General features: G+C 49.8%; 1 protein-coding gene across 1 annotated transcript in view; it reads right to left on the bottom strand.

Moving 5' to 3' along the window:
• Positions 1-5,761: 5,761 nt before the first annotated feature.
• Positions 5,762-17,096, bottom strand: part of LOC311591744 (gamma-tubulin complex component 3-like) — a 53,856-nt gene continuing 42,521 nt past the window's right edge. The window contains exons 18-22 of the mRNA XM_084803402.1: positions 14,772-14,860; positions 14,557-14,688; positions 11,280-11,420; positions 6,713-6,829; positions 5,762-6,034 (exon numbers count right to left, since the gene is read on the bottom strand). Of these exons, the coding sequence (XP_084659528.1) occupies positions 5,876-6,034; positions 6,713-6,829; positions 11,280-11,420; positions 14,557-14,688; positions 14,772-14,860 (638 nt within the window). The 3' untranslated portion in view covers positions 5,762-5,875. The remainder of the gene's footprint in view (positions 6,035-6,712; positions 6,830-11,279; positions 11,421-14,556; positions 14,689-14,771; positions 14,861-17,096) is intronic.

Below are 17,096 nucleotides of genomic sequence, written 5' to 3'. Positions count from 1 at the left end.
GTAGGGACTCCATCCTAACCTGCCTGGGCACAGACCTCAAAGACTGGCACCAAGCGCAGAGCTCCATAGAGACTCTCTTCTGCTCTCATTCTCCACAGGGTTGGTTAGTTTAAGCATCATCCTTCTCAGCATCCCAGGCCTTATGACTCTGCAGGGCTTGACTCATCAGCTTGCCTGCCCAAGCTCATCACAGTAAACTTTTCCACCCACTCTTACAAACATGACCAATACCCATCGCAACAGGTGGTAGCTCGTTGAAGAAAACGGCAATGGTTTAAAACATGGTCTCCTCAATGGAGCCACACTTCTCACTGCTGTCAGCTCCACAGGGTATCTGTGGGGAAGAGACCCCAGGAGCTACAGGGAGCTTCTCCATCCACAGAGCCAGGAGGAGACCCCAGGAGCTATAGGGAGCTTCTCCATCCACAGAGCCAGGAGGAGACCCCAGGCGCTACAGGGAGCTTCTCCATCCACAGAGCCAGGAGGAGACCCCAGGAGCTACGGGGAGCTTCTCCGTCCACAGAGCCAGGAGACCCCAGGCGCTACGGGGAGCTTCTCCATCCACAGAGCCAGGAGGAGACCCCAGGCGCTACGGGGAGCTTCTCCATCCATAGAGCCAGGAGGAGACCCCAGGCGCTACGGGGAGCTTCTCCGTCCACAGAGCCAGGAGACCCCAGGAGCTACGGGGAGCTTCTCCATCCACAGAGCCAGCACCTCCACTTGTCACCATTCGACACCCGATGGGGATATTGACACAGCGTTTTGAGCCCTTGTTCTATTTTTAAACGCTTGATTTGTGCCTTTTCAGTTGGATCTTATTCAACTAAAACTGTACTGTGTGCTCAGCTGAGGGAGAGAAAACATTCCCCGGAGCTGTGGCAATGTTTGCACAGACCTCAATTACAATATTAAAAGGGCAGATTGCACTGGCTGTTGAGCCCGGGAGATGACAATAAAAACCTCTAATGAAGGGAGACATGAGAAATAAGACAAACGGACAATACTCAAAAGAATGCCTTGTTTATTTATCAAATTTGATTTACTAGCCAGCTGTGTGACTTCAGTTTAGGGTCACCAGAGAGAAGGGCCTTGCACCACGGCAGCAGAGCCCCAGTCTCGAACAAAGCAGGAGGCAGGAGGTGGAGGTGAGGTAGTGACTGGTTGAGGCCTCCCACAGCCAGGTTGGGTGGTGCTGGCCCAAATCCAGAGTTTCAAGTGAGATTGAACAGCACTGCATGCGTCTTCTGTCTGATGTACACTTGGGGTCACAGGATTGGAGGAGGCAGGAAGGAGACTCGGTCTCACTGGTGCATTGAGGTCAGGAGGCCTGGCTAAGAGAGCCATAGATGGCCGCAACCCCATTCTCTAGCCCCATCCAGAATACCTCTCAGACCGGACTCTACGAAATCATGGAGGTCACGAAGGATCCGAAGGGAACCAGAAGCCTGACTACACAGACAGGAGCCCTGTAGGTCCAGCCCTACTGCAGAGCCAATGGCATGCTGGGAACTTGTACCTTTGCCCTGGGCCCTCAGCTTCAGGATGCCCATCCTTGTTACGTTCGGTCTGATCACAGGACGGCAGAGATCCTGGGGGACAGGATTATCCAACTCACTCAACCAAACAACCTCCTCGAAGGAGGCTGAGTGTTGCGTCTGGAGACGCAGAGACTGTGGTCTCCAAGTGCCAAGTCCCCAGCCTGTAGAGCCAGGTAGCAGCAGGGAAGATGCAGGCTTGGCAAGGCTCTCTCTGCTACTCAGGAAATTAATGTGTGTGCAGACCATACCAAGAACACCCTTGAGCCACTTACAGTGAGGGTTTGAGATGAACTGTGGTGGAGCAGCCCTGGGCTGACTGCTAGGGTGTCAGGGACAGAGGGGCTCAGCAGGGGCAGCCCCCAACTGCTTATCCCACAAAGCCAGCCAAACTTGCTTCCACCCCAAGGGTGGAGGCCTCATAGCAATAGTTTGGATACTAAACTGCTACTTAAACTTCCTTTTTAAAGGTTAGCCTCTTTGTCAAAACTCAGGTGACTAAAGCTGCGTGGGCTTATGTTTGTGTCCTCTATGCCATCCCATTGATCTGTGTCTGTTCCTGCTCTGATACCATGCTGTCCTGCCATTACTCTTCATGCAAAGGGCTGAAGCCAGACAGGGTGCAATGTTCCCTTGGGACCGCTGTCCAAAGTTCTGCCTGTACACCTCCAAGACTCAGATTTGTGCCCAGCATCAAAAACAGGTCCTCACAGGACAGAACTCAGGCTGTGACTCTCCAAGCCCCACAACGTGGTGGCTTCCTCTGTTCTTCACTCAAAGCCCAGCCCCCAGCTGGGGATCTGAATGGTCACTGCTCATCCCAGAGTCACCTGCTTCCCTGCAATGCACTCCTGCCTCCCCTAGCTGTCTGCACACCACTATCAAATGTTCCTCCAAGTGCCAGGTCGACATTGCCCATCTTCATCTTCAGCAAAAAATCCCCCCACCCCCACCCCCCGTGCCAGCACGGCCTGGCTTGTCCTGCGGGTAGAGCATCTTTCTGTTCTCCGTGTTATGTTGACCACATAGAACCCTGGCCATCACTGGCCACCTCACTGCTGCCTCAGGGATACCTCCTGCAATGTCTCTAAGGCCTGCTGTGCTGCCTAGGGCTCACCCAGCCCCTTCGCAAGCTGTAACCTGTAGCCCTTCCTCCAATCTGACTCCACAAACTCACTGACACAGGATGGACTGAAGCCCAAAGCGGTTCTCCTGTGCACAGAGGGAAAGAGATCAGGCCCAGGCCCATCACTTCCTAAAGCTGGTCAGTCCTGCTCCGACAGAAGGATACATGCAGGATATGTATGGGACCGGGGACATGGGGCCACACACGAATCATCATACAAAGTGCATTCAGAAAACCGGCATTAGGACAGTGTGGAAAGCCGGGCATGGTGGCGCACACCTTTAATCCTAGCACTCAGGATGCAGAGGCAGGCGGTCACTATGAGTTCGAGGCCAGTGTGGTCTACAAAGCGAGTCTAAGACAGTTAAGGCTAACAGAAAGACCCTGTCTCGAAAAAACCAAATAAGTAAGTAAGTAAGTAAGTAAATAAATAAATAAATGACAGTGTGGAGGAGAGCTGATTGGAGAGGTGGTAATCCCATCGCCCCCTCCCCAGTGTCCTCAGTAAAGGTCCACTGGTCTCATCAGCACAGGCCAGGTTCTGTTAAGAGGTGTCCCCAGGCTCAGTAGATAACTGCTAAGCATCTCCTAAAGCGGTGCATATATGAGGAGATGTCATTCTGCCACACCCTGAACTTCACCAAGAAAAAGGTAGGAACAGGCAGAGAAGCTGTGAGAGCAAACGGAGTGTGTTGCCCTCAGAATGGCCTTTGTGTGTCCACTCTGCTCACGACAAGCAAGCCATGGCATGCAAGGTCGAAGTGCAAAGCCACAGTGGCACAAGCCATGAATGCCAGCTCCCATGCTGCCCACCATTAGCTGGTAGCCATCATTTAAAACCTAAAAAGAAATGGTAGATAGGGGATAGTAATACTTAATGTATCTAGAACATTATCAATTCAATAGATAACATACAACTGATGAGTAATAGGTTGCCTGGGGAAGGAACAGCCACAAACCTGGCCCCATTGCCTGGCCCAACACTTGGACAACATAGGCTCTGCAGGGGCTGCTGGCAGGGGGAGTTACAGTCTGCTCAAATCTAGCAAAATCGCCCTGAATTACCCCATAAGACAAGCAGATCAACACTGCATCCTGGCAACACTGGGGTCCCCATGTACTGTCTGCTTCTGGAAGACGTCAGGGTTGGCACAGAGGCTGCAGGCAACCGGCTTCCATACAGATTGCATGGGCATGGTGGTTGCAGGCTTTGCCGCCCTCTTCCCCAGTGACACACAGTGGGTACCACCACCCAAACATCCATCACCTCCCTGCCGAGACTCATGCCTTCTGTCCCTCAAGGAGCTTCTGGGTGATGCCAAGGAAGGCTTCCCGGGGGACATCTCTGCTCAGTTGTACAAACAGAAAGGGTACCACACGCTTCTGGGTTCCCCCAGCCCAAGCCACCACTGTCCCTGTGTGACAGAGAACAGCAAGCTCTGAGGACTCCAATATGCAAAGCCAGGCCTGGCACTCACCTGCAACCCCAGCACTAGAGAGGCCTAGCAGAAAGAGTCTGAGTGTGAGTGTGAAGATGGGTTTTCAACAAGAACTGTTGGGATGACCCACTGAACTAAAACTTCCAAAGGGCGGGGCTAAGACTTTAAATCTTGCTGGCAGCCATGATTTCTTCCTTACAGGAAAATGAGTGGAAGGGTTTTAGGAAGAGCTGTGTGCACTTGAAGAGGCTTTCCTGCTTCTGATGCATTGGCTGCTGTGCATGATACAAAGTGATACTTCACCTCAGCAAAGTGTACCAATGACTGCAATGCCTGGAGACTAAAAACAAAAAACAGTTCCCCAGGTCTGAAGAGTCCAGAATGGTGGCTCGCGCCTTTAATCACAGCACTTGGGAGGCAGAGGCAGGTAGATCTCTGAGTTCGAGGTCAGCCTGGTCCACAGAGTGAGTTCCAGGACACCCAGGGCTACATGGAGAAACTCTGTCTTGAAAAACCAGAAGAAAAAAAAGAAAAAGAAACAGAAGAAAAAAAAGAAAAAAGGGACAGAGCCATGCCTTGCCTCAGCAGCTGCACTCCAGACTCTTGTCAGGAGTTTTCCATACTGTCAGCTCGGCTGAGCCTGTTTTGAAATTTGTCCTGTAAATACCTGTGCTCTTGGGTAAATGTGTTTAACTGTAAATTTGACAAGCAACCAAAACTCACTGACTGGAACATTTTGAACATGTTTTAAAATTGGATTTCCGTATTTCTTAAGTATTTAAGACAGAGAAAAGCAGAGACACACATCATCCTTATCAACAAAGTCATAAAATTTTATGTTTCTGAAAATCCATTTTCAAAATGTTTTCTCACAGATGTGTATCTTCTGAGAGTTGTTTTCTTCCTCACTCACTGTCAAAACATCATTTGTAGCATCTACCCAGGAGAGGTGGGTACAATGTTCCATGCTTTTCAAACTATCTGCCCAGGGGCTCACTCAGAGTGCCATCTGCCACCACCCATAAGACTGGTAGAGTTTTTTTTTCTTCTCCCCCTCCCCCCTTTTTTTGGTAAGACGAAATGCCTGTTGCACAGCTCTGTCTCCCTGCGATGCCAGCATGAGTTCACTGGCAGTCCCATTTGTGTCCCACAGAAAATGTGTACCCCCTCTGAGGCCACCCCTCCCTCTCTGCATGGTGAAGGAGTGAGTTCCTGCAGCTGTCAGCAAGCAACAGTCACCGGGAAAAGCCTGGCAACACACAGCAAGGCCTGGGCCAGCCAGCCTCTCCTAAGACAGGAGCCACCCAAGAGCAGAATGTGGGCTTCTTCTGAAGCCTAGACCTGGAGCCCTGGGAGTAAGACAAAAGCAGTGCTCATGGTCAAATGACACTGGAGATTCTCTGAGAAATAAACCACACACACAATTTCCAGAAGGACCTGGTATAGGTATCTAAGGTACAATTAAACTAAAGCTGTGTACTAAGGACTGGCCTTCATTGTGGACTCACAACTGTCACACCAAGACTCGTTAGTTTTTTGTCTTTTTTTAACTGACAAATACAAACTGCATGGTGGAAATAAGATGTTCCAATGCATCAAGACTACATTGTAGGCGAGCGGCCTGCTGAACTCGGTAACATCACAAACACTCAAGTCCGGTGGATAGTGAGACTTCTTTTATTAGACATATTGCTGGAACACTGTGGCCTATGTGCAGCTCCCAGCTGCCTGGACGGACTGGGCTTGCGTCGGCAACTGCTAACCCCAAGACAGGCTCACGGGTGGGAACTGTGCCGTCCCCTACTGTGCAGAGAAACCGGAAGCCTGTGTTCTCTGGCTTTGTAATGTTCGTTAAAGTCCAACCTGAAGCTGAGCAACTGGAGACTTTCATCAGAGCTGGTCGTCAGCAGTACCAGAAACTGCTGCACAGCGCCCTAGGAAGAGACCACAGGAAAGGCGGTCGGTCAGAACCATGTCCTCCAAATGCCGCTGCTACCAAGAAGCCTCGAGCAGGGACTGAGCCTGTGTGGCTCCCATCAGGAGTAACTATTCGTACAGCTAGATGGGCAATGCACACCCTGTATGTGAGAGCAGCTGACCACTGCCATCCCTCTGCACTCACATGCTACAGGGACAAGCAGTCACTGGGCCTGCTCTGTGCAGAAAGCATGGTGTTCTACTGCTTGTCTTTTTCACCTCATCATCATCACTCAAGCCCAGAACCATTGCTGGGGCTCCACCCCACTGTGAAAGGCAGCCTTCCGGTAGGACACAGTTCTGTCAGATGTTGATCTAGCAAAGTCACTGTGACCATCCATGGCTCTGAAACAAGCCTACGCTCTGCCTACACCATCCAAAGCGACGGCACTCAATGCAGTCACTGTGAAAAGCATGAGAAGTCACAGGTCCCCAGTGCCCATCTCCCACCGAGCCTCTCGTCCCAGCTGTACGGCTGGCCTGAGGAGAGCTCATTCAGATGAACTGGCAAGGATGAGTCCTCAGGGGACCACCAGCTCCCACTACTCACATGACAAGAATGAGCCACAAGACCAACCCTCTGGAAGCATGCACTAGTAACAAAAGAGGAACCCGTGGTGCATGCTCATACATACCTGGTAAATGTGCGTCAATATTCGCAACTGTGAACACATTTTGGGTATGGAGTCCTGGAATTCTCGGATCCTCCTATTTTCCTCCTCTTCCTCTGCCGCCGTCACTCCCCACTGGCCCTGGAATTAGAAGCAGCAGCAGGTTTAACTGCTGGGTGCCTGCTTGCTTTAATACTAACAGCATCGTACGTTCAGCACATCGCTAGCCAGTCTCCTCCTGGCTTGGTGTGCCTGACACAGATGCCCCATGAGCCTCCACATGCCCCATTCAGACAATGAGCATGAAGGGAACTTGTCAGTCCTGAGTGCTGGGTGCTCTTCACTCGCGTGGGAATGCCCCCCTCTCCTTGGACTGGGGTGTTTCCCAGAGACACATCCACTTATTCTCCCGCTAACAGGTCTTTCTCAGCCAGGCATGCATGTAACCTGTAATCCCACCTGAGGCAGAGAATGGGTAAGTTGGAGGCCAGACAGAGCTGTACACAGTGAAACCATATCTCAACAACCCTTCCCCCCAGAAAATGTTTTTCAGGGAATGGTAAACTTGACAGAACACAGTTGCTCAGCCAGCCTATTCTCTTTTCATCAATGAACACAGTAGATTCCATGTATGAGACTCTCTGATCTGAACCTTGGCATTTCTGGCATATGCCCTGGACGGGGAAGCTGTTCATTTTGCTAGGGTATCTCACATGCATTAAAAAAAAAATTATTATGTATACAGTGCTCTGCCTGCATGTACACCTGGAGGCCACAAGAGGGCATCAAATCACATTATAGATGGCTGTGAGCCACCATGTGGTTGCTGGGAATGGAACTCAGGACCTTTGGACGAACAGCCAGTGCCCTTAACCTCTGAGCCATCTCTCCAGCCCAATCTCACGTGCATTTTATCTGATTCAGAACTCACACTTGTTCGTTCTGAGTGCATAGGCCTCAGGTACTTCACATAGTCTGGCAATGAATGGTGCTGTTGTAACTTGGCACCGTGGCCAAGTGGGTGGGAGGCATCCCAGCAGCGCCAACTGTGCTTTTGACAGCTTCCTCCCCTTTAGCGTATCCAAATGCAGTCCACTTTGGGCACCTAGAGCCATGAGTTTCAGTCTATTTCCACAGACTTAGGGAAAAGACGATGCTACTTCCTTCTCGATGTCTTTACATGTGTGCCTTCCCCTCTCATTAGGCATTAACTAGACCAGTCAATAGCTTACAGACCCACCATCTCACAGCCCAGGCCTGATATGTGAGGCCTGCCAGAACAAGGACTGTGTCTGACACTGTGATGTTTTAGCCAAAATTTGGCTTCATTGCCAGTGCCCTAAGATGTTGAGTAACACTGAACTTAAAGATACTGAACTAATTAGTTAGAAAGTTGCATGGACACGCTTCAAGAGAAAAGGCAGCTGTGGCTGTTACAGAGCTCAGCACCATGAAGGAGAAACCCGGTGGCCTGCACTGGGACATCAGGAAAGTGTTTCCTCGGAGTTAGCACACAGAAGCTGACAGACCTGTGGGCCGTGGTCAGGCTACACTTCTAAATGAGGGCTCTGTCTATATCCTATGATTTTCAAAGTGTAAAAGAAAACAAGAAGGAATGAGTGGTAGCGAGCAGCTGAGGTCAGGCACCATTAGACAGGGCTGAGGTCCACAGAGGAAGCAAGCCCACAGAGGCCACTCTGTGAAGCTGTGAGGATGAACTTAAGCTGTGGTAGAGACCACAGTGTGTGTGGATGCCAGGATCATGGGACACGTGCCAGGAAGAGCAACAGGTCCAAGCCTGAGAAGCTGTGTGTGCCACAAGTGGAAGGGCTGAAGGAACGGGCTGCCTGAGGCCTACGGAGCCCAGCCAGCTTCATCATGAGCCCCAGGTGCTGGAGATGGAACTGCAGGATTTGGTATTAGCCCTGCTGGATTTAAGGTTTTAGTTTGATTATGCCTTGCTATGCCCTTGATTGTTTCATTTTTAAGTTTGAATGTTTATTCTGTGCCATTATATGTTAGAAGTATGTAAGTTGTTTTTGATCTTATAGGCGTTCACAGTTCAGTCTTTGAATTGAAATATTGAAAATTTGCAAGACTTTGGAAACTTTTAAAATTAGCCTGTATTTTAAATTATGAGACTAACATAAAATTTTGGGAGCAGTTGTAGAAGGTATGCTGGCTAATATTATGTCATCCTGATGTTAAGTGAAGTGATCTGAGAGAAGGGAACCTCAATTGAGAAAAACGCCTCGATAAGACTGTACTGTAGAAAAGCCTGTAGGGCACCTGATGTGGAAGGACCTGGAACTGAGAGCTGACAAAGCCCGTCTCCCCAAGATGCTTTTGTTATAACTGGAAAGGAAACTAAGAAAACCAGGGTCCACGGGGACTGGCTCCAGGGGCCTCACTGACACCGAAACTCAAGGAAACCAGGTCATGTTCGGTCCGTGTTGACAACATGCAGAACACACGGACCTTTGGGGGCGATCTCACTCTGACCAACACTGACACGAGAAAACAGACTCGGCACATCTGATTTCTAAACACCCGGACAAGCTCACTTACTCACTTCATGCCCACAACCTCTTTACAAAAGACCCTGTTTCTCTGCCCTGCCTCCCTGCCATGCTCACACTGGTGGGACTGTCGGTGCACGGTGTGCCAAACCAACAGTTCCTAGTCTCACTTTCACCTTGGGAAAAGCTCTCAGCACTTCAGACATGAGCAGGTCTGCCATACAGATCTGTAATCAGATTTTACTTGGAATTATTTTTCCTTTTCCTCCTTATAACTGCAAAAGTAAGTTATAACAACTTTATTAGACTACTCCAAAGAGATCTGTATTCTTGGAGTAACCTCAAACATTCAGTATTGTGCCCTCCATTTGGTATGTCAATAAGCAAACATCTTGGCGCTCACAGCCACGTTCTATCACACAGAGCGCAGCATCAGAAATGAAGGCAGGGACAACATGGAATCACTGCCTCAGGGGACAGGACGGTGTTGGTTCTGAACACACTTACCTAGAGGGACAGTCTCTCAGGGATGGAATAGCCACTTTCTTTTCCAATTACTATGGCTGGTCCTGGTCCCAGAGCCACACTGAACACAGGGGTGTGTACAGGAATGTGGGTGTCACAGACAGTAGGAACTAAGTATGCTAATGCTAGAACCAGGAGTGTCAATGTATAAAATGTTTTTTTTTTAACTGAAAGAAGTAAAAGCCCTTCAATCTTAAATTTGAATTGGAAATATCATAGTAACTGAAGTGGTTTTGAGAAGAAAAGTGGGAAGAGAGTAGAAAGGAGCGGTGAATTGCAGGCAGAAGCACCTCTGGGACTGCTCCACCAAGCAGCGGCATGTCAGAAGGTGGAAGCCAGCCTCCGCAGCAAGGCACTCAGGATCCTGAAACCCTTCCAGGAGCTGGCTCCATCCTTCTGAGCTCAATGGACCCACACTTGAATGACTACTGCAGGGTTATCTTACCCTTTGAATTTAAATAAACTTGGCAGGCAGTTTCAGTTGTACAGCTCTCCCCAGACATGCAAGTGTCTCTGGGTGAAGCACACTTGCTAACCCTGTACTGAGTGGGTACCATGCCCCTTCCGCTGTGGACAGCTGAACCTTGTGAGCTACCACTGCACACACAATTGGCCACCATGCTATCATCAGAACAATAAACTCTGTTTGTTTGGTTTTTTGAGACAGAGTCTCACTATGTAGCTCTGGCTGTCCTGGAACTCACTGTGTGGACAAGGCTGGCCTGGAACTTGTAGATCTATCTGCCTCTGCCTCCTCAGTGCTGGGATTAAAAGTGTGCACTACCACTGCCTGCCTCAGTGGGCTGTTATATATAGCTTAACAACTTTCCAGATGGGTGACCCTGAGATCACACTGCATATCACGATTGCTTTACAAGTCACGTCACAGATGGCAACTCTACCAAAGGCAGAGATGGTACTCAATAGCTAGGGCGGAATCCTGCATTTCTCAGCCATGCACAGGCTGCTAGGCATGGATCAGGAGATTATGTGTGTGCCAATCAGTGGCTCTTCAAAATTATCCACAAACCACTGTAGCCATGAGATACCCCAGTGGCACCAAAAGGACACACACACTCCTGCTTCCAAACTCCACCCTTTGGTGTCTGTGATGTGGCTGCCAGACCCCTCACATGGGCATCACATAACAATACTCAAAGGTAGAACCAACCTAACTGTACTTCCATTACTCCAATCCTAGGCACCCAGAAACAGCAGAGATAGTTCCATCCCGATTGACTGATGGGTCTCACTAACCCCAGGCTGCTGGAAACACACAGAAATATCCCAAGGAAACAGCTCATGTGGCAGTACTCCCATCCCAGTGCCTGGTCCCTCAGCTGTGAGTCTCACAGAGACACTGGGACACCATGGCCACTGGTATGGCAGCAGTGGTGACCTCTCCAGCTGACAGCGCACAGAGCTTCCTCTGACTCAGGGCAGACACACGCAGCCTCAGTCTGTGGAGATTCCAGCAGAAACACTCTGGCAGCTACGGCCGCTCATAGTGACTGGCCAGGAGTGAGAAAGCAGTTTAAAACCCAAACCTCGAGTTCACACTGTTTCTTCTTCTCTTCAAACTGCAGCCGCCTCTGTAGCTCTTCCAAAGCAGCTCTGTACATGGCATCTTGGGCATTCTGAAGTTCAATCATCTGATCGAACACAGCTCTGAGTTGATTTAAAAGTACCTGGAAAGACACAGCGTTTTTAAATGAACAGAGCCTCAACATGCTAGTGAAGCACCTACTTACTGATATACGTGTGCGTCTCCTCTAAAACTCAGGGAAATGGTCCCCAATGTAACCATGTTGAGCAGTAGTGACAAAGAGCACTTGGGATGAGGCCTCCACCCTGACAGCAGTGACCGCTGTTCACTGGTGCTGCCGGGTTCTCATAGGACTGATGTGCCTCTTGAGAGCGGGATGTTGTAAAGTAGCATCTGCTGCACAGAGTGTGACCTGAGGACGTAGACACACTGACTACCAGTGTGTGCTTTGAGTGTACAAGTGTGCACACATCTCCAAAGCCTCACAGCACCACAAAATGGACAGGCTCCTCCTACTCCTTACAGTGCCTTAGTTACTACTCTGCTGCTATGAGGAGATACCCTGACCACAGCAACTCATAAAGACAGCCTTGAGTTGGGCCTTGCTTAGTTTCAGAGGGTTACTCTGTGATCATGGCAAGAAGCAGGCAGGCATGGCCCTGGAGCTCTACATCCTGATGCAAAGGCAGCAGGCAGTGAGAGAGACTGGGCCTGCTGTAGGCTTTTTGAAACATCATCGAGGCCCACTCCTAGGGACATGCCTCCCCCAGCAAGGCCACACCTCCTAATCCTTCCCAAACACTTCCACTGACTGGGGGACCAAGCGTTAGAACATATGAGCCTCCTCTTTCAAACCACCACATGGAGGAAGACATGCCCCAGGCAGCTTGGAGAGAAGATTATCTCCACAGTTAATGACGCCCTGTCCTGCTGAGATGCCGGGCAGCACCACTGACACTGAGCTTACCTAGGCACTCATGCGAAACAGGGCCTTCAAGCCTCACAGCAATGCAGGGAGACAGAAGGGCCAGGTCAGGTGACGCCATTACTACAGGCAGCTGCTTGGCTAGTGTGAGGTACATGCTCAAGCAAGCGTCCTCCTGTTCTCTGTCAGAATTTTATTTTATGGCAAAAGTAGACAACAAAGAATGGAGGTGGTCCTGCTTACATTCTAATAAGGATGTAATTCTCTAGTTTATTTCTCTATTGCAGTCATGCAAAGCACAGCTTAATTTTGGAACACTGTATTGCACTCAAGGTCACTAACTGATGTGTCCTTTAATAAAGTGTACACTGTGGCACTCCAAGCGCCTACAGCTTGCACCTTGTCACTGTGCTGCTTGGGATATTTTCCTCAATGCTGCATAAACAATGAGATACACACACAGAAACACACACACACACAACTGTCACTCCTCCCCCTCCAAGTTCACTATGTATTGTGATAACTGATTTTCTCACAAAGTGACATACTGAAAATACCATGTTAAAATTAATACATCCATAACAGATTGTCTTGCTCTGTTCTATGTAACAGATTTATTTCTTAGGAACAAACAATGACAAAAACGCCCAAAAGCCACGGGTGGCAGTTCATATCTATAATCTCAGCACTCCACAGGCTGAGGCAGGAGGATTACACTTCCAGAGCAGTCTGAGCTACAACAGCCGATTGCTTCATTAAGCAGCTATGAGGGCACAAGGTCAGGAGGCAGGGCTCCATTAGTGAAGCTGGCTGAGATGCACCACAGACTATCTCTGTCCAGGACCATCTCCCGACAGGCAGGCAGCACAAGCTTCTCTGGACTTCCCTCATATCCACAGCTCTTCTATCAAGGCAAGGATTAGGATGCTCCTACTTGTCTCACAGACATTTCTCATTCTTGGATGAGCTCAGCCCATGTTAGCAGAGCCCTGGAGGGCTCAGGGTGACGGTGTGGGTACAGTCCTTAGTAACGCCAACATTTTCTCAAGAGCAATACACAGGGTGACTCACACCTGTCTAACTCATGCAAAACAACATCAAATATGACTTCAACAGCTTGAAGAGCAGCAGCTACAAGTCAGTTACCATGGTGAATGCTATAATTCCCACAAAGTCACATTGCGCCTCTGAAAACAGGAGAACCCTGGAGTCACAAGAACCTGCCGTCTGTCTGAACACTGAAGCTGACCCATGTGTGGGTGCTCCATGTCCGTGGCACAACACAGAGAACGGCAGAGGACCTGCGGGTATCATCATACACTCTCAGGACATTGATGCCATCACATTCATAACAAACATGTGCCAAGTGACAATGCAACACCCACTGCAACACAGATACTGCATTTAGCAAGAATGGCCAACAGGACCACTTCTGATGCACACCTCATGAGTTAGTAGTTATGGTCAACATATATTAAGCATTTCTATCACATGACTTCTGTATCTAGAAAACAAGTTCCACATAGAAGTACCTTTGAATCACCGTTTGTCGCACATATAACTCAATAATTCTACCCACCATAGTGGGCTAATGCAGACTAAGAGGAAACAACACAAAAGCCCTGGGAAAGCCTGGGCAGAAGCATTCCCCACAAACCCAGAACGTGTCTGGAGCAGTGCACACTGAGAAATGCTCAAGACCTCAACCTGAGGGCCAGTTTACCTGCTTCAAGCTCAGAGATGGTCATTCTCCACCCAGACCTTTAAAGGAGATCAGAGCTCCAGGAAAGCCCTGCTGCTCAAAACATGTAACTTCCTAGAGTGGGGGCTCACTACAAGAAAGGAAAGCCTGGGGAAAGCCCGGCCTATGACATGCTCGTGGCTAGTGCACACAGTCTGTTTAAAGCCATGCAGCCATATGCCATTAACTAAAACCACTGCCCCTAGACCAAGAGAATGAAACAGTAGACTCGGTGTGTCTAGACACAGAAGGCCGAGACTGACTCCCAGCATGAGGAAGGGGGAAGTTCTAATCTCTCCACTCTTTGGGATTTTCATGCATGCCACCACTGTTTTGCTGTTTCGATGCCTTTCTAGTGTCCATCCTGCTATAGCTCCACAGGACATCGTTCATGACGCCTCCTCCTATTCCTTACACCATCAACAGGGCATTGCCGCTTGCCCTGTCATCACAACCATGTTAGATGCTACAGCACACTCTCATATCACCAATGTTATTCCAATTCTGTTAGAAAGCGACCCTCAAACTCCAAGTTTATTAAGCTTTTCTCTCAGATGTAGCGGTGCCTGACACCTGGCAGTTCCAGTCCTGGTTTGCAGGAGTGAGCCTTACCCTGGAGTCACTGTCTAGGAGACAGCGGGAGGTGATGGTATCCAGGAATGCCTCATGTGCTGCAATAATGTGGTCCAAGTCCTGGGCCTGTTGCACTCTGTTCCAAAGCTCATCCCAAGAGCACTCAAGGACCTGAAAGGACAAGCTGAGGTGTTGGGAAGGGCCTAGTCGTCTCCCAGCTCTGAGCCACATGGCAGGGGCAGAGGCCGGCTCACCTCGTAGGTCATGTAGTACTGCATCTGATGGATGAAGTGCACCATCTCAGAGGCCAGGATGTGGCACTGGTGAAGTACGCCGGAGAACTCTGCAAGACACAGAATGTCATCAGGGCGGGGACGCACTGGTGCTCACGCAGCCCTCTCCGCCTGCAAGCTGCCCACTAATTCCAGACACTGAGCAGGAAGCGGCTTCCTGCTCATGCCTGTGCTTCAGCTAATGGAGTGTGCCTTGTGGGCAAGAGCATGTCTCGGCAAGCACACAGACTTGAGTTCAGATCCCCAGCACCCATGTAAAAGGCTGGGCATGGTTAGGCACGCCTATAATCCAGGATTGGAGTGTCAGAGGCAGGAGCACCACAAGCTGGCAAGGAGGAAGGTGTAGGACAAGAGAGAACAGCAGATGTCTTCTTCTGGTCTCTGTAACTGTTCACCAGCACTCACGAACACACACAGCTAAGTACAAATGCTTATTTTATACAAGTGAGCATCACACATAAATAGAAGCCTTATTTTATGTTTTCTCTACAACTGGTCCATCCACCACCAAGGCATAGCTATTTCCCCTACTCATCTGGAGACCAGAAGAGGGCTCTGCTGTGCCCACCGGCACAGGACCCTCAGAGAGCAGCACACTCCACAGGCCTCGCCCACACTCTGGAATCTGTATCTATGAATACAGCTGTTGTATAGTAATTATTTTGAATAGAAATGGTCCCACCAGACAGAGGAGGGGGGTTCATGAGACAGTAAATATGCCTCCCCAGTCCAGAGAAGCTGAGAGGCCCATCTTCCTTACAGGAGGAGGCTTGCCAACCTGTCAAGCGGCCTGCATGTCTTCAGGGACACATGTCTGCAGATCTCCAGGAATATCCCCGGGTTAGCTGTACCCAAGCCAGAGTGGGTTTTCAGTGATGTGGCTGAATGTGAGTCACGTGTGCTCCTTCAAGCGGCCCCTCATCAGTACAACCCAATAAACTCACTAGTTGGCCAGGTTGGACTCAAGGTCACGCTACTCTGGTCTGTCTAGAGTGAGCAGATGCTGCTTACACATGCTGGCCGTGCATCTGACGAGGAGGCTTTGCTTCTCGGTTTCCTGGACAGGGTGTGGTTTTCTCCACTGAGGCTGGGCTATCTAACCTAATCCTCTAGCCATACAATCGCCTTGTTCCCCATGCAGAGGACAGAGCCACCTGTCACAAGGCACTACAAAGTTATACACGGTCATAACCTCAGAAGAAAATACTCTGCAGAAGGACTCTGGTTTTCACCAAGAACTAGCATGAAAGGGCTCTGCCTCTCCGACCTTGATGGTGCATGTCCCGACAGACCCTTAAACACAGCGGTGCACTCTAAAACATCCATGGAACTGGGCGATGGCACCTCACATCTGTGCACTTTGGGTGCATTCTGCAGCATCCTCCAAGCTGGGAACCGGCTGGATGAGCTCTTTGCATTCACTTTACCCCAGCGCTCAAATCCTGCCCACAGAACCTGCATGACCAGGGCCATACTGAACAAAGTTATCACATGTGCTCTTCCTTCAGTTTTCACTACACAGTGGACATACTTTTCTTCCTAGGAAAGCCTGTCACTTCATTTTCTGAAGGAGACATTCTTCTATGGTGACACCTGACAGTGAGGTCACTGCCTGCTGAAAAACACAGTTTCGAACACAGATCCTCTAGGCATGACTGCAGTCTGCTACCCACACGGCTGTCCTTTCTGACCGAGGAGTGAAAACATACTGCCAGCTCTATGCGGCTCTCAGAAGCATGGGCTTGAGTCAAAGGCACAGCACAGTCCAGTACCCCTTAGGACTTAACTCGTCCCTGCTATCCTCAGCTCTACCCATACCCTGGAAATGCATACAGAATACAAGCTTAAAGCAAGAAAAATCCTCCCAATTCTAAGAATGGCCTCAGTGCAACACCACACTGAGCGAAATGAACATATAAGTGTACCCTAGTGGGTTAAAACACAATCTTACACACACAGCTAGGAAGATCTACTGGGGCTGGAGAGATAGCGCAGCAGTTGCGAGCACGTCCTGTCCTTGCATGCAGTACCTACATGCAGCTTCTCACCACCCACACAGCAGCTCACAGCTGTTGGTAATGCAACTTCGGGAGGGCCAACAGCCTCTTCTGGCTCTGAAGAGAGCAGGCGGATGCACACACAGTGCACCTACACAGACGCAGGCACACTCTCCACACACAATGCAGACAAGCCAATCTCCTTCCTAGGGACAATTTTGGTTGTCGACTGCCCTCTAAATGCTCCTGAAAGACCAAAGCAAGCTGACCCAGCTCTGTGGCCCAGGCA

This window comes from Acomys minous (genome assembly GCF_964271855.1).
Source record: "Acomys minous genome assembly, contig: scaffold_24, whole genome shotgun sequence".
In the NCBI taxonomy this organism is placed as follows: Eukaryota; Metazoa; Chordata; class Mammalia; order Rodentia; family Muridae; genus Acomys; species Acomys minous.
This window is presented reverse-complemented; position numbering and strand designations above follow the sequence as displayed.